This window comes from Platichthys flesus, chromosome 14, assembly GCF_949316205.1.
Source record: "Platichthys flesus chromosome 14, fPlaFle2.1, whole genome shotgun sequence".
Taxonomy (NCBI): domain Eukaryota; kingdom Metazoa; phylum Chordata; class Actinopteri; order Pleuronectiformes; family Pleuronectidae; genus Platichthys; species Platichthys flesus.
Genome location: NC_084958.1, coordinates 7,934,003 through 7,952,620, shown reverse-complemented (window position 1 = coordinate 7,952,620; position 18,618 = coordinate 7,934,003). Strand labels below are relative to the sequence as shown.

The 18,618-nt window shown below is 41.4% G+C and overlaps 1 protein-coding gene across 1 annotated transcript in view; it reads right to left on the bottom strand.

Annotated features, from left to right (window-relative positions):
- gpr158b (G protein-coupled receptor 158b) overlaps window positions 1-18,618 on the bottom strand; it is a 61,147-nt gene that overhangs the window by 13,450 nt on the left and 29,079 nt on the right. The window contains exons 4-7 of the mRNA XM_062403568.1: window positions 17,307-17,518; window positions 15,967-16,035; window positions 6,064-6,173; window positions 4,253-4,491 (exon numbers count right to left, since the gene is read on the bottom strand). Coding sequence (XP_062259552.1) covers window positions 4,253-4,491; window positions 6,064-6,173; window positions 15,967-16,035; window positions 17,307-17,518 — 630 coding nt within the window. The remainder of the gene's footprint in view (window positions 1-4,252; window positions 4,492-6,063; window positions 6,174-15,966; window positions 16,036-17,306; window positions 17,519-18,618) is intronic.

Genomic DNA, 18,618 nt, shown 5'->3' with positions numbered 1-18,618 from the left:
TGGAATTTTTACTTTTTTTGATGGATTAAACAAATAAAACACAACATGTTACATTGATAGCTTTAAAATGTTCAAACCTCTGGACACATCCAAGCTAACTGTTCTTTCATTTTTCCAGCGTCTATGCTAGGCTAGGCTAATCACCTCCTGGTCAGACTTGAAAGTGGCACCAATCATCTTGTCTCACTCTTGGAAAAATAAATACCCTTATTGATTTAAAGTATTTTTAACCGGACAACTCTTGTCCTGGAATTCACTGCACATTAAACCTGCTTTGCCACGAGACGCTGATAGTGCTGACTGCAATAATGAAGTTTCAAATTTAGCAGTTCCTAACTTAGCGAGATTCCCGAGTGTTTGAAGCGTTTCCTCCAAACGAGGCATCTGCTTCCTCGACAGCTTGTTGACTCATCCCTCCTATCGTCTGATCTCACCAAGGTCACACAGCCCGACTACAATTCACAGAGAATGCGTTTATTAAAAACCGCAGGTGTCTCTGCAGTTCCTTATCAAGATATTTCGGAATATTCAGCACAGTGTGTGTGCACAGACAACTCATGATTACCTACAATGTCAGTGTAATGAAAGTCTACAGAACATCATTTTCTAAAATCAATAGTTATATTTTTGGATGTGATGAAGATGATTCATTACAGCATTTTAGAGGCATGAAAATATGTCTTAGAGGCGTGTAATACATTTTGTACTTGCTGCTCTCTGGTGTAGAACAAATAGATGATGCTTTTACTGCTAGTGCAGTGCCCGTTATAAACATACGTGGAATGTGCTGTTCTCTTGTCCTGTGTTAAAAGCTCTGGTGCTACTTCAGAATTATTCCTTGTCATTTCTGAGTCCTCCTCGAACAGTTACACGATATACTGTTACTTTTTTATTGCTTGTGTGCTGGACATTGTGTGCAGAGCTTTTTATAAACAGTCGCGGCAGAGTGAAGTTGAAAACTGTGTTCATCCTACCTGGTTTATTCACAATTATTTTCAAGATTTTAAAGTCCATGTTTTTTCATAAAATTAAACTTAAGTTTCAGACACAATCTTCAGACCCAAGTTCTCTGCCCCCCGCCCCACTGACTGCTACAGAATACAACATTTTTAAATTATATTTAGAATATATAGAATGTATTGTGTGTCCAAATCATAACAAACTCAACACTGCACTTCACAGGCCTTTAACATTACTGTCTGAAGCCGATAAGACAGGGGGTTTGCGTTCGTTTGTGGAATTCGTAGGTGGATGTGCTGTGTATGAAAATGACAACCGCAAAGTCAGAGGTTTTCTCCTGGTATCATGTACACAAACTTGTGGTTTTAGTTTCCAGACAGCAAACAGCACTAAGGAATGTGCCAAGAACAGCTTTGGCAGACAAGGCCATAAAGTCTTTACAGTGATTACAGACATTAATATTTATGAATAGGCCCAGTCTATAAATCATCACTAATTACATGCTACTTAGCTTCTGAATGGGAGACACAGAGAGCTGTATGCAAGAAGGAAAGGATAACAATCCCATTAATGAAGATGAATTGTTGATTCATATGAATTGTTCATTGCTGACATTATCAATGCTGTGTCGCATCAGTTTCAGGACAAAATTGGATGATTTATCCATTTTTTTTATCAGATGTGTTGTCTTGTTGGTACCAAGACAAAACAAGCATAAACAGAAATTAGATTAATTATCGCTGTCTTTCGCTGGTTGCTTCCTGCCCTTCATAGAAAACACCAGGGTGTCCTCAGTGGCTGTCAGAGGAAACAGTGGGGCTCCCTCATCTACTCACAGGACTAGAGTGCACACACACAAATGCACGCTGATGCACACAAACACTCAGATGCAGGAAGCAGACAGAGGGACTGTTGCACTGCTTCGTCTTTCATTCCATTTAAAGGCCGTGTCTCTGAAGATGTTTCTGTTCCTCTTTGCCGTCTCCAGAGTGTCCTTAGTTGTCCTTCCATCAGCAGCTCTCTTCCTCTAACGTTCCTGCTCCTCCTCGGCTGCTGGAAAACTCTCCTCGCCCCACTGCCCACATCCCTACAAGCTTTATACTTCACAGACTCCTCTCGTCTTTTCCCCTGCCACTCTCACTCTCTGTCTGTCTATCAGTTTTCAGTGGCAGACCAAGCATTTCTCAGGGATCCATCCTGTTCCTCTTTCCAAACTGGATTAGTGTCCCCTGCTGTCAGACTGGCTTCAGTGAGGTGCCCATCACTGCCTCCTGCTTCAAGAATCTGTTATTAGGAAGTGACTCACACACAAGGCCGTCTGGGTCTAGAGACACTTGAAGGATACTTCCTCCAAGTTCTAAAGAATTAACCCACTCTTTATACATGTTAGCGGATCAGTGCAATAAATTCTTACATTTTAACGACTGTGTGAGGGAATGACACATTCAGTCCAGCCAGCTCGGAATCAAACCAGGGACTAACAGCTCAGAGCATATATTCCCAAGTTGTATGTGTCCTAATCAGATCAGGCCATCTTAATAATGATGTGTTTCACTAGATTTAGAGGACAACATCACGTCTCTCTGTCGCATCTTCAAACTGATCTTCAATTTACAAGAACCTGCTGGAACCATGATATCTGTCAACAAAAGCAGCATCATCACCAACTTTTAGCACATTTGGAAATTGTTGATTCCACTCTTCATGTGCAATTCAGGCCACATACCTAATATGGCACCTGCACATAGCAGGATACCCATGTGTGTTTTTCGGTACATTCTCAGCTCTCTCATAGTGAGGCTCAAATGACCTATAGAGTGTTGTGTAAACTGATCATTTGGCCTTAGAGGGGGAAAATTGAAGTATGCTTAAATTCCTTATAAAAAGACACCTTTACTCATGTGGATGAATTGTTTTGATGCTTGAAATTGCTTCCGCTCAATGTTATAGAGATTGAGATAAATCATTGTAACATATCAAGAGACATGGGATGTGAGCACATGGAAAATTATCATCACAACAATTGCCGCTTCAAAATTTACTGTACTTTTGCTGTACTTGTGTGGTAAGAATTCACATTCTGTCCATCCTCCAGTGAACACAGTGTTTCCAAGGTGATGGGTAGGTCGTTTGAAATTTCCTGAGTGTTGATTGGTTGGTATTACACAATAGGTAGGCAGACAAACCTATGTCATATGTCATGTTGCTTTAAATGCACATGAGCAGGATAAGGTCGAAATTTGGATAGATTTAAGATACTAGGAGATAATCTGATGCGGTTCTCTTCAAGGTCAAGGTTTCAAAGCAAATAATAAAAACCTGTCAGTGTCAAATCACAAACAAGGTTCAGCCCCCTACCCACCCCAGTTATTTGTGCACAGTTCCTAAGAGGCTGTAATTAGGCTACAGGTCAAAATTGGTAAAAGGCTGCAGGGACAACTCAATAAAAGAGTCTGGTTGATTTACATTTTATGTGTGGCTTAGAACTTATTCTCAACAGTAACTACAGGACAGATTAACACTAAAAATATTTCAGGGAAGCATTTAATTTCCCTTCAGTTCCAATAACAAATCCTATACATGTGGTGAATAGACTGTGACTATACTGTTAACTTTCATATGTTTTATGTGTTGTGTACAACATTTCAGCATTTTATTGAGCAATAGATTATTGCCTTTGGTTAATAGGAGGCAGGCTCACCCTCTGGAACATCCTTGGGGCCTTCCCTGTGGTAAAGGCCTGGATAAATAAATTAGAGTTTTAAAGATGCCCTCTGCCCACTGCAGATATTCTGCTTTCATGCTGGTGGCAGCCCAGGGTCCAAAAAGAGCCAGCGACACTCCATCTCTTTTATTAGAGTCTTCCTCTCTAACATGTGGTAACATCTTTAAACTGTTTGTGCAGGAAAAATGTAATCATACATTGGACACATTAAAGTAGTTGCAACTCTATCCATTACACCTCAAGTTCAGTTCAGAGCATCTAGAACACTTAATAGACATAAGCCTAAATGTCAATATCAAAAATGAAAATAGCCTAAATAAGTTGATTTATATTACCACAAGCATTTACAGAACGTTCCACCACTATTCTTCATTTTTCCCCCTCACCCTGACCACAAGTCAAAAAGTTTCCAAGTTAAATTTAATCTTAATCCTCACCCAGGCAGCGTAGACCCGAGCTATAAGCCCAAAAGCTTCTTAGAGTAAAGTGGCACCAACATTTCCTCACTCTGGATGATTTCTTGTCCTGTAGACGTCAACAGCGGCCACGTGCACAACACACACTCACCCACGGCCATCATGTAGTCCCATCGGTCCAGCAGGCACATGCTGAACTGGAGTCCCTCAGGGGTGAGGCCTGCAGCGATCAGGGCCCGACTCAGCTCGGGGTTCTGGCACACGGCTGAGGTCCAGGCAACCAGGAACCAAAGCACCACCAGGAGAATCACTGCCAGCAGCCGCACGACGCGCCAGCTGGTCATGTACGGTGTCCTCTGGGCTGTGCGGGACAGGAACACCTTTAACACCCTGGGAGAAGGTGAGAGAAGACGACAACAGCAGCATGAACACGAGAGACCGCTGCAGGAAATCATGATGAGCAGCACAGGTCACTAAGAGAAGCTCTCTCCGACACTGACACCTCATTAACATGCCCACTTGAATTAAAAAGCAGCAGGGAGAGGAGATGATGATATTGTAATTCATTCGTGTTTGTTGAGTATGTTCAGTTTAATTCATGCTAATATATCTTCTCTTTGGCTGCAGGGTGAAATAGAGTAACACCAGAGCAACACAGGGCAACACATGAAATTGAACCCCTTGGTAAATTTCTCGTGGGTGTCTGTTTGTAGTTTTTTACCCGGAGGTGTATGGACATGGCGGATGATTGACATAAACCTTGAAGTGCATGCAGAACAACTTATTTATAGGTTGCCCAGTTGTGGTTACCACTGCACGCACACATGACAACATGACGTAAAAGGGAATTTAAAACGCAACACTTCAGCCAGAACCGTTGCAATAGCCAGTGGCGGATCTAGGATTTTTCTAACTCAAAGGCCATAAAAGGGCCACAACCGACACAGCGGGCCCAATTAAATGTCCAACATTCATTTAGTAAGATTCACATTTGGTTCAATCCTTATTTAAGGTTAGCTCTATAGCTTTGAGCCACACATCGTGGTAAATATTTAGATAAGTGTTCCTTGTTCAAGCACATTGTTTTTTCCGAAGAATACAAATTCTTAACAAATTGTCAGATCCATTGTTGGTGTTGCTAGTAGGTGACTAGTTATTTTTTTGAGACCACTGACACAAGACAGGCACCAATCAGATTTCACTTTGGGACAGTGCCCCCCTGGCCTTGCCCCTGGATCCGCCCATGGCAGTAGCTCAAGATGATCTGATGTTAGAGAAGTATAACTGTTTGGGGAGAAAGATTCACATACTCTAGACAGAAAAGCAGTCAGCTCTATGCTCCCTCTGCTCAGCTGCCTTCCCTCTACCAGACATGACTAATATCGTATCTCTCATATATTCAGTGGGACCAGGCTGTAAGAGCTTGGCCCTGGGGCACACTTCACGCCCTGCAAGCTCGAGAAAAATATCAACTAATTTGTAATTTTGCCCAGAGAACTCTTTGGTGGGCCTTTGACCCCCTTCTCCAATCTCAGCAACACCTGCTCAGAGCTGCAAGTGTGTGTGTGTGTGTGTGTGTGTGTGTGTGTGTGTGTGTGTGTGTGTTTGTCTGAATAGATCCTTCAGGAGGCAGACAGAGATAGACTGGACCTGATGTGAAATTCAAATGTGCTTATTGGCAAAACTGCATGCATGAGTTGGTGCACACAGGGGTTTGTGGTCTGAGAGGGGGCTGAATTATTGAGAGGAGAAAAGAGAAGAGGAGAGGAGAGGAGAAGAGGAAAGTAGAGACAAGGGGAGGAAATAGGAGGAGAGAAGAAAAGGAAACAATAAAAGGAAATGAGACAGAGCATTGGAGATATAAGGAAACAAATTGAGGAGAGAAAGGAGAAAGGGAAAGGGTCTATATTTAGTTCTCTATTTTAGAGAGAAGAAGAATTCATGTGGGGATGGTTCCAGTACCTGTACAGTTTGAGGATGATGGTGCCGTACATGATGGCGAAACCCAGGAGGCGGACCCACCTCAGGAGGATACATCGAAACACACTGGGGTGGAAGTACAGGATCATCACCTGCAGCGAGGCACAGCAGCGTCAGTGTTCACACACACACACCACACACACACACACACACACACACTCTGGGACACACTTATCATATTATAATGTAATTATTTGTCTTGTAAGCTGTAAATCACACAAATCCCCTCCCTGTCATGTTCCTCATGGTCACACAGAAGGAATCACAAATGAAAATGGAGTGAATCTGCAGCGTGTGAGAACCAGACCTGGGAGCAGGTTTTAACATGTGAACATCTCACACCTCCACCGCCCCCGCTGACATCTCTGAACTGTATGTTGTTCATATGTCAGCTACCAGCGCACTACAGAGAAAAGAGTTTGAAGGGTTTGTTACCATTAGTTTTTCCTTATTATTCTATTTGATCCATTTACACATTTCTATGAATTTTATTTGTACTGCTTGACACATTCGACTTGTTAATGAAATTTAAATAAAAGATAGATTCTATCCCTTTTATTTCTTTTAACTCTATTTATCTCTTTTTTAAATCTCTTTTGTTCAGCTTGAATTTGCTTTGAACTGTGCTCTCTGATATTTCTGTGTTCTGTGTTTTTAACAGCACCTTGAATCTCCCCGTATGTATGAAATGTGTTTTATGAATAAACGTGCCTTACCGTGCCTAATGTGTGACTTGATTGATTCGTGTTTTATTCATGCATTGACATAAACAAGTGTGTCTGTGCACAGGTATTGTATTTGTATTTGTCTTTTCTGACTCTCTGCCTGATTTGAAGGGAAGTAGGGAAATTGTCCTTGGTTGGTAAAATGTCAGCCTTTCATTTTCTGCTTGGTTCGAGGTTTATTTGAACGTATAACAGGTAAAGATGAGGCTGCGACAGAGACGAGGCTCACATATCAAGCTGTAAAGATCAGAATTTCTATTTTGAAATGTGTTTCATTTCATGGGTGTGTATTTCAGCAGGTCGCCACCCGTCAAATCTTCAGTGACCTGAGAGAAGCTCAAGACTTTGCCAATTTCCACAATGGCTGATTCACTCAGCTTGTGGATACCCGTTATCCACACTGTTTAAAGATGCTGTATTTCTGTCTGCTAGGACTGTTCGATAAAACCATAAAGATAATTAATTGGGTAATAACTTTTCCTCGATAGAAATATAAGACTTGGTCGATAGAATGTCAATAGAACTCATTCCATCCATGTTTTGACAGACAACCCAAACAGCAAAAGAGAATGAGAATAATAGAATAGAGAGAATGAAAGAATTGCGCTACCTCAGGTTACGTTGACGCACACAGCAGAGCGTAGGAGTAGCAGCCGCCAGCAGCACACGGTAATATTTGAGCTACTGCAGTCTTGCAAACCAGTACATCAAGAGTTGAAGTGAGATTAAAGAAAAAAAACGTTCCCGAAAACTTGTGTTACATTGCTACAATGGAAGACATGCCAACAAACACATCCCAAGGCTATAAGATAAAGAAGATGCATGTCTTTCACGAGAGGTGGTCATTTGTCTGTCACTGCCTTTACCAAGTCACTGTCTGCACTCTTTGATTGATTTGGGCAGCACATCAAGCTGTAAACCATAAACTATATAAAGATGGACAATGAGTATCCACTTCCTCCTACTATCCAGAAATGGAGCTAAAATATCCTGGATTTTGCATATTTGAAAATTATGGAAAATTACAGAAACCACATTTGAGAAAAACATAATAGGCCTGTACTTTGACATTTAAACTTGGCCCATTTCCCATCCACTAACATGGAGGAGGCGGGATTTATGACCTATACTGCAGCCAGCCACCAGGCAGCGATCAAGGCACTTTAGCTTCACTTTCGGGAAGATGTCATCAATCTTTGAATTAATATCATCTTACAAAGAGGACATGGCTCATTTACACAGATAAACAGATACACAGAGCAGCACTAGCATCCGGTCAGAGATGTGTTTGAGTCAGAAAGTCCTTCAATCTCAGCAGCCACACCGATTTGTCCTTTACCCTCAGAAACAGGAAAAAATCACGCAATTTATTCGCGGTACGCACAAAGAGTCAGATTAAGGAAAAAGTTGAGGGTTGGGTTAAATGGGGTCTTGGTGAAGAAAAGAGGACATCTTCATCATGCAATATAAAAGTTGTGATAACCTCCAAAGTCCCCATTTTGTTAAAAAATGGGGATGAGGCGTCAGCGACTTGAGTTGGACCAGTCACTTTCCAAAATTAGTTTTTTTACCATCAAACTTCTTCTCTGAGTCACTTTGATCGAACAAACTTAGACTGCTGAAATCGTATATTAAATTCAGCTGAACTTTAGAATTAATTTTTTTCCACAGAGTGATGAGTCATGAGATTTTTTTTCTCCCCAATCATGTCCACTTAAATATGAATCTCTTTGCAGCCAGTGTGGACAGGATGAATAAATACAGCCACCATTAATTATTTTAATATACATGTGGCTCTGTAAGTTTATTATGTGTATTAAGAGTTTATCAGAGGGTGATGAATGGAAGGTTTGCTCAGACAAACTAAAAAAGGTCATCATTGGTAAAATATAATTCACAGAAACGGTATGGAATAGTATATATTATACATTATATATCACAATATATATAGATTTCATATCACCTGTACTCTGTACCTGAGAGTAGCTACCTGAGTATAACAGTGAGTATATACACTATAAATATATATAACAGTCAAATTGTAGGATTGCTACACCTACACTGTGTTTTCAGCCTATTCTTTTATATAGTCTCTGTATGTGTCAACCCAGTGATACACTGCTGTCCAGAGTGTAGCTAACGCCTTACTTAATGTGAACTAGTACAGGGTCAAACTCTCCACGACCTGTGTAACATTAATGATTAATCAGTAAATCTCTGAAGTGTCAAGTTGATTCTCATCCATACTACACTGTATATCACACTGACTAATGTCCAGCTGTGGGAGGTAGTGAGGCAGTTACAGATGTAGTGGAAGCGCCTCCCTGAGGAGCGCAGGCCGTGATTTATCCCCGCTCTTACGATGTCTTGGCATTCAAGAGACAGCGTAATTACTCTTACCAAACAACAGCACCTGTAACCTCTTTTCCAGCAGAAAACGAAGCTGAGCGTCAAAAGTCCTTAACAACCAGCCAGACCTGAGGCTGCAAGAGTCTGGCTGTGAGATGTGTTCAAAGAAAAGTACTATATAGGTGTAAAAAAGAACAATTCATGCTGTGTTAAGAGAACGGGTTAGGGTTAGGGTTAGACGGAAAGACGGAATGATGAAATGACAGGGAAAATAAACTGAGACCATCTTCCACAGTGAATCAGGAAACTACCAGTAAAACAGTTACAACAAGGCGTGAGTCTAGATGCTTTGAAAAATATCACAGGATCCCAACCAGTGAACTAACCTACAACTTTTACGGGCTTTAACTCATCTTTCTTCAATGTTTGTGTTGCCAATGCAGTGCCTGTTGTAAACCTTCCAGTCAGAAATGAGCGGTTGCTTGGCCTGTGTTAAACAGTATATTGTGCAGACAGTGAAGATAGAAAACTTTGTGTTCATCCTACCTGGTTTAACTACAATGAAGATTTTATAACCAATGCTTTTCATAAAATGAAACAGAATTTGCTTTATTACTCTTCACATGTGTTCAAGTTTAAATTGTTAATTGAAGTGTATTTTTCATACACTGCATGTTGGCTATTGCAGAGGTCTGTTAAGCAACTGACACGATCTTCAAAACCAAGTTCACAACTTTTCAAAATAAAAGCCCTGTAATTCAACTCAATATAAAGCATTATAGCATAAAAAATTATCTAAATGATCTGGCAGGACAGATATTATTGGTCGAAGGAAACATGTTCAACATGGACGCCCCCCAGCTCCCACTGTCTGCTAAAGGGCACCGCCTGTCTATTTCATCTTATTCATAATTATGCATTGTGTGTCCAAATCACACCTATTATTAACGATACACATCAAGTGTGAAGCTAATAAGTTGAATGATTCTCGAGACGTGTTCCACACCAATATAGACAGACAGACAGACAGACAGACAGACAGACAGACAGACAGACGGACAGACAGACAGACAGACAGACAGGCAGACAGACAGACAGACAGACAGACAGACAGACAGACAGACAGACAGACAGACATCTGTGGAATTAAAACACAGATAATCTAATATAGCCTGACCAGATGTATGTCACCCTTTCAGGCTGGACATTTCTGGGGACAACTTTAAACCTTTGTAACGTTGTTATTTTTCCAGCCTTCAGTCCGTCCGCTCCTCATTCACTTCACCTGATTAACAACATGACAGTCATTTGTCAGAGCACAGCAGCAGCATCAATTTCCCTCCATCCACAATCCCCATCAAAACCTTGCAGAGCCACAATCTGTCATTGGTATGCTGGTCATGAGAGAGCGGGCAGGGAGTCCATTTTATACCCAAGAACAGGAGTTATAGCAGTTACTTTTTAATGCTCCACCACTGGCTCTGAGTCGCTGGTTCAGCTCAGGATCTGATAAATCAGTTTTATATGGAAACAGACAGGTATATCATTTTATGTTAATATTACTCACTCCTCAAAATTGTTTCAAAAGTTTTTAGATATTTCACTGAGATAGGGAGAGGTATGCTACTTTCATTTCCACTTCTCACCCCAAACACCTGCTCTTGCCTTGAATAACTTTGGGTGATCAGGAAGCATATCCGGTGAGAAGAAGTGTGTACCTGACCGGTATTGTCAATTATTGGAATCAGGCCCAGGAGTATTGTCAAACTGCAGAACAGTCAAAAAGACATAGAAGTCATTATAAACTTTTTACTTTTGTCATATTCAGCGAGGAAACAATTCTAAACAGAGCACCAGAATGTCGTTTCCTTAGTGTGTCTTTGTGGGTTTGTTATTACAACCAGCTTCTTTAACATTAAAGAGTTGATGATAGGTATAGAACAACTGATTAGTGCAGCTTAAACCTTTATATTTATTGTTCTAGTTATTTTTGTGAGGGTGTCATGGGGTCTTTCTGCTTGGGTACTATCCAGGTACTCTGACTGCTAAGATTGGGGTGAGGTCAATTTGAGACTCTAAATTAAGTGTAGGTGTGACTGTGAGAGTGAATAGTGGTTTGTCTCTATGATATGTGGCCCGTATCTTTCCCAGTGTCAGCTGGGAATGGCTCCAGCTTCCCATGAAGCAGTAAGGATAAGTTATGGATGAATGTTCTGTTTTTTGTCGTTCCTAACTTAGTTTCAGAAAATAAAAAGGAGAATGGTTTGATCCTGAGCTAACTGCAATAAGATTTTTCCATTTAACACAATTGTCTATTTTTTTTTACAGTACCATACACTCTGCAGCTCAGAGTGCTAAATTAAATGAGACCGTATTGATCACAGATGGAGGGAGACAAGAGAGAAACAACGGATCAACCAGATGTAGACAATTCACCAGACACTTGTTTTTGTCCTTTCAAACAATCACTGTTCCTGTGTCTCTCCTCCTTTTGTCCTCTCTCCTCTCATGTCTCACATCCATGCCATCCCGTGGTTAGGATTAGCATCCCGCCTGGCTTCTTCTTCCATCGCTTTGCCCCCTGAGCGAGCAGCCAGCCTTCCAGCTCTCTGGTCTTTACATGACGGACCAAAAATAACACATCACCTCAGCAAATGTAAAGAGGTATAAGTAGGCCACGCTGTTTCTTCCATCCGCAGACACGAACGCAGAAATGCAAAACCATGCACAAATCCACATGCACGCAGTGGTGGGAAAATGCAAAGCTCAAATCCACTCAAGCGCACTCATAATCCGTCCTCCATTTTGCCTGTGTACACACATGGCAACATATACCCAGAGATGGGCCGACACAAACAGCGTCACACCCTCTCTGCAGTGCTACCCATGTGGACTATTAAGTCCCAGGGGACGGCACAATAAGAAAGGCTACATGTTTATAACGCTCAGAGTGGAAGGTAGCCCTCCTGGTTCGCATCCAACCTCCCAATGCCGCCTCCATCAATTAATCAGCAGATGTATTTTTAAAACAAGTTGTGCTAGAACTTGATGGAGTGTTTAAAAATGCATTGGGCACCAGAGAAGAGCAGCTGCAGCGAGCCTGCAGTGGCTGAGGAGGGTTCGTGGTGGCAGCGGAGAGGAAACGGCAGAAACAAACGTTGGGACTGCAGGAGAGGAGACAGACACAAAGAGAGGGTGCTAATGAGAGGACAATGGTGGAAGGAAGGGGCAGGAGGAAGGTGGAGACAGACAGCAAAGGTGCTGAGAAATGCACGAGAGGAAAAGTGCTGAGAAACAGCTCAGCAAAGGGAAAAGAGACACATGAGTGTATTCAAGTGTGTGTGTGTGAGCAGAGGACAGCGGCAGGATATTTTTGTGGAGTTATTTTTGGTACTTGAGTTCTGGTCAGGGTGAATGAGGGAGAGAGTGGATGGACAGATGCAACATCAAACTTATTTTGAGCATCACAGCAGAAATACACAAGGTGTGTTCACATAAAGGGAAGCGTACAGCGCCTGGAGATCTATAGAGCGTAACAGTGAACACCCACTTTTAGAGCGGTTACGTTTCCCATTCATTTTATGAAATGAAGTTTCATAAAATCCTTTGAAAAAAATAAACGTATTAAGACCTGGAACCAGAGCAACCAGCTACACGGTAAATCATGACCACTAAACATTTGATTTGAAGAAAAAAAGTAATGGCACACGGAAGTGGGCACTTCAGGCAATGATGCAGCCCTTCTGGCCTTCATGTGGCCTGGACTAAATGGATATGAGCCTAAAGTGGCCCACTTGTCAAAAAGCAAATGTCCTAGAGCAAATGTGGGGCTATTGTGGCAAACATGCATTGCTCTTTGCAAAGTGTAATCTGATTGTGAACCTAAAGTGTCCCGTGTGGTAAATGGTGAATATGGCCCATTTAGCACTAAACTAATTTGGGCCATCTTTGGCACCTTTACTTGACAAGCAGTGTTTCTCTGGCTTAAATCTGGTAAACGGGAGCAAATATCGATCATTCCACATGGTATCTGGGCCAGATGACAGTGTGGCTGTTATTTTAAGAGTGAGGGAACTACGCAGCCCATGAACCATTGCAAATGATTCCTTTCCAACGACTTCCAGCTTGTTGTATTGATTTTCAGCTTCTCTGAATTTCTTTTCATCATCTCTAAAAACAGCAGCAGGTTAGAAAGGGAAGTCATGGCAGCTCTGTAGTAATTGTAATGTCTCTCTGAACGAACCGATCGTAGCTGACATGATTTGCGTGGTTAATTACAGCTGTCGCTATTGTACCCGAGGATTGTGGGTAATGTAGTTCCTCTTCTTGATTTGCGAATAGAAAATGTTTTGACGTCGTATATACTTGGGGCCTCTACAGGACCGAGCTTATAGCATTGTCTCACAGTCTTGTGATAAGTGGTAAGTCTAACTCGGATGTTTGCAATATTATGGATGATCATCAAAAATCTCTATTCAGAAAAATATAGTTTTTGCACTTTCCGAACCACGCTGTTGAGCTCTATTCCCGCTGCAACCAAACTACCAGGATTTTTTATTCTAGTGTAAATGTCCCTGTTAAGGTAACAAGAAATTGAAAAGAAGAACAAAACCTTTGTTCTAAGAGTCAGACGAAGGCTCTGCCGCTTGCTTTTTTTCTTCTGTCTCACCATGGCTAACGTCCAGCCATCAGACTCTGTGTAGTGTGAGGGGAGCAGTGGCCCACTGTTGGCAGCCTCTGTGAGTATTTGAAGGGAGTGAATTCCCCCGGTTCCATCAGATCTTCCTGCTACACGACACTCAGGTTTCTTCCATCTGTGTCCCTGCTAAAGATGGGCTCTCTGACGTCGCACTCCAGGTGCACTGTGGGCTTTGTGCACAAGTGCAAGCACACACATATACTGGGCTGGCATCCACCCACATGGACCCACTCGCAAGTATGAGACAACACAAAGGCTGGCAGAGGCACACACACACACACACACACGCGCTAGAAGACAAACACTTACTGTAAATACATCCAACTCTCACTTATTATCCCAAAAATGATCAGAAGTACATTATACCACTACATCGAGCTACAACTGACAAAGTAGTAGGCAGGGTTTGATGTTTTATTTACATCATATATTTTTCTGTGATCAGCGAAGACAACAAACCAACAGTGGTACATTTGACATCTAAAGAGTTTAAACAAGGCCGACAACATCAGATGTTTGTGTTAGTGCTACAGTACCGTTAGCAAAACAGAGCAAATCAGCTGCAAATAGTTTAGGAGATATCTGTAAAATGAATTATGAGAACGGTGGGAGGATCAAATCATGGAATTACACTTAAAAACAAATATAATGCATATAACTGGTGAGATTTTGACTTTACAGTTTTGACTAATTGTTATTATCTAAAAATTTGGCTGAGCATGTCATTAATTCGGAAATTCATGTGCTCAATGGGACATTTACTTAAACGTACAATATGTAACTTTGTCCGCTACAGGTCTCTTAATCAAAACAATAATAAAAGAGTGGAAAACTCATAACGTGTGTAAAACCGCAAAGAATAATTAGATATAACAAGCTCCGAAATAAAATTTTAACTGAATGAGTCTGTGTGTTTTCTGCAGCATCTACAACTCTATCTCAAATCTATAATACAAAAAGTCAGAGTATGTCTCAAGGTATTACACTGTCCCAAATAATGATACAGAAAATAGATCGAAGTGGCTGTGGTGAATGGATTCACATTCCTCATATCCCTTTCATCTTGAAGTGGCTTGAATGAAATTACATTCCAAATGGAAAATAATCAAGGAAAACGCTCACTGCGAGGACAGCGGGACACTCCAATCCACTCTATATGGACAACCTACATATATAATTATATATATAATTCAACTACGTAGCTGAAATCTTTTTTCCCTCATGTGTCAGACTCGTATTAACTCAGCTTGGGGGAGCGAGGATCATTAATAATTCTGCTTTGACAACCCAGAAATAAGAAAATGTGAGTTAAGATTCAAAAATGTTCTCAATATTAAATTTGAATGTAAATGTGTGACTATAACCTGAGGTGTGTAGGTTGGGGGGTATCATTCAAGGAATGAACTCTGCAGTGACACAACGACTGTATCGATCTGAGAGTGATAGAGAGCACATTCTCAGGGAGTCAGGGAGTTTGGAGATAATGGCTCAGATGGAGCTTGGACTGAAATACTAAGGAAAGAAGACTGACCTCCTGCAGGAGGCCCCCAACTGGCCGATCTATCTTTAGTAAAAAACATGATAGTGAAAACATTTTGCAGCAGAGAGGCGACTCTTGTTGTATGTTTGTGATCATGTCTCACTTTTTGTTTTGTTCGGTGCACAACGTGTTGATGATGGCCACAGAGTGGTGGAAGGGGAGAAGAGGAAAGTGAGCATGTCTCAAATACTAGAATACTTCTAGAGTGTCACAGAATATTTGTTATGTACAATGCAATTTTTTTGTACTTTTAGCCTTTATTATGGTTTAATGAAATGCATAACCTTTTAGCTTAGGTTTTACATATTTAACAGATGTGACGCGTTTGAAGAGAACAACACATTAAGATAAAATTCAACTGTTGGCACTGATGAACACTTTCTATTGAGTTCAAAGGTGATGTCCAATATGTAGAGTCAGTGCAATGGAAAAGAGACATACATCACGTGTGAGGAACAATTGTGACGCAACGATCTCTTATACTAAGAAGTAGAGCTAATGTGAACAATTTATGACTTGAAGAACAAGACAGCCTGAGTCAAAAGAAACGTAACATCACAAAAGAGACTTACTGGGAAGTAGAGCAGCAACGCCCCAAACAAGATGGCTTCCAGCAGGACGAGACCAGATGTGCGGATGCTCTGTCGATGAGGAAAGAGCAAGAACGAATAATCAGTGAATTAATGAATCAATCATTCAGTGACAGGCAGACGTTTTTTTTATTCATGGGCTGTAATGCAACACATGACATGTTAATATATGCAAATTCATGCCCCTTTCAAAACAAAACAAACCCAAAGAGGAGTTTATTATACAGTATATTTTTATAATGCTTCACCCCAAATATATAAAATAGAGACAACAGAATATTTCTGCATTGGGTTTAATTAGCTGCATTTCCTCCAAGAAGATGTTTTTTTTTTTTTTTGTCTCTTATGTAGATTCACAATGCTCCGGGGACATTTCTTGTGAACAGAGGAAATGTGGGAGATTCTGTGGCAACAGCACAAACGTATATAAATAGCACACAGGGAACGATTCAAGTCAACTTTGCCTGAGGACTGGTTGTAATTATCATACACCACAAGGTTCTCATTTCTATTTCACTGTATTCTATTAGCGAGAGTGTGTGTTATGCAACCACGGTGTTATAACATGTGACGAAGCTTCACGGAGGGTTCAGGTGTTGTAGTAATTGAATTATCTTAAGATATAGGAATAAAGATCCTCTGTAAAATGCATGTATTACAGAGTCTTCTTTATCTATGTTATTATCTAAATTTATATTTCTATTTCCTGTCGAGCCAGTGTCTTCAGCCAACGACTGCCTCAATCTCTAATAATGTTTGGTTGGATTTTAGATTCTCTATAAGGACTCGTGGAAATGTGAGTTTAGAAAAGTCCTTTTCCATTCCATTCATAAATGGGATACATTCTGTTGAGACACTGACATTTCCAGCTTCTGCTAGCTGTGCAAGTCAAAGATCTCTCTGGGGGGTTGCTGCTGCGCTTCCATCAAGAGGGAGACTCTGGAGAGACAGGTTTAAAAAATAAATAAAACTACAGTTAAACCTGAAGAATCAAAGTCTGAGGTTTTGTGACTTTTTACTTCTTGGTGCTCCAAGACTACTGGATCCTTTTACTTGCACAATAAGACTAGACATGGGATATAAATATATTAGTAAAAACAAGTGGAGTTTATTTTGGGAAAGGGTGGGTTTGATGTAGAGCCCCTCAGGTTCTTTGAAATGTTCCTGTTACCAAGCTGAGGCTCGGCATAAGCTCTGATGACATCACTTCACTTGAGAAGAAGCTCTGCAGAGCCACAGAACAGAGCAGAAGATTGTTCTTACTTCTCCTCCTCTTCTATGTCCAACGCTCCCCCCTGACAGTGACCACTGACCCTCCTCACCTTCTTCCTCCTGAAGTGGTAGACCACCACCATGCTGGCCAGGTCCAGCACCATGCACAGACCCTGGAAGGCGGCCACAGCGAGCCGCAGAGCCCCGTCTTCCGGCACCAGACAGGGCGTGTCATCCCGGCAGTAGGGGCAACCCTTGCGGCATGGCAGGCACTTGTTGGACACGTCCGAGGTCTCATCCCTGTGAGAGCCCAGCTCCTTACCTGAGGACGTGGGAGCACTTGATGAGGATGATGATCAGATATGTAACCGATGGTCCGATAACAGAAATCAATCTGGCGACTTTGTATCTCATCACAAGTCAGAGCACAGAAGTGATTTACTTTTGTGTTTTCAAGGATTATCGCTGAAATTAATTTGTGTTTAACTCAATCATGTCAAACCAATAAATCCCAAAGCCTTGAGTGATAATTACTTTAATTAAGCAGATGAGGGAATAATGAGGGAAAGGCGGATAAATCTGTGACACTGCTCACCTTATCACCACAGTCTGTGTAGGTTTTATATCAGTATAGGATTTATTTTCTGCCACCATCATTTTAAAGTATTTTAAAGGGTGCATGGATGTGTTTCTTCCTACAGAAGAGTTAAAGCAACTAAATTGAAAGAAACAGACATTGCCAGAGTCCTCATTCAACACAGGGACGGGTACAGGGGTGGGGCCAGGGGGACACTGGCTGAAATCTTCTTGGCCCCTGAAGGGCCCCGTCCTGGAAACGATGTCACTGAAAAGCCTTTGCTGATTGGGTCTTTCCAGTCATGACGTAGACTTCACTGATTCGTCAGGCTCCTAACACAAAACCTCCAACAACCAGCATTAACCTCGGCTATCAGTGTAGAAGGCATCATGGATAATCTATTTCAAGCGTTGCTGATCCTATTGTCTTTACTATCAGCTGTTGTTCAGCTAAATTCTGCATTTTAGAATGATACAATATATTCGTCGGAAAATATCTGTTACTCAAGCAATCTGCAACAAGTACCGTGTACACTGGCACGTGTGTAGATGAGCAGTCACCTTATATTGGTTTTCAGGCGTGTTTGTATGACCAGAGCCAAAACGTGTGTGTGGACAGAGATAGTTTTCGTTTGAAAGTGACGTTTTCAAACTGAAACTGTGGTATGCTGAATAAGGAACTGTGCATGGATCTTGGACATGTAATTGGCCCATTTGTGTGAATTGTGGCCCCTTTACGGCCCCTGATTTAGAACAATCTGAGATCTGCCACTGATTCTTCAATGTGTCCGGTGTGGTTGTATTTAGAATCATTCTGGATCTAACTCTTCTATTTCCAGCACAGAC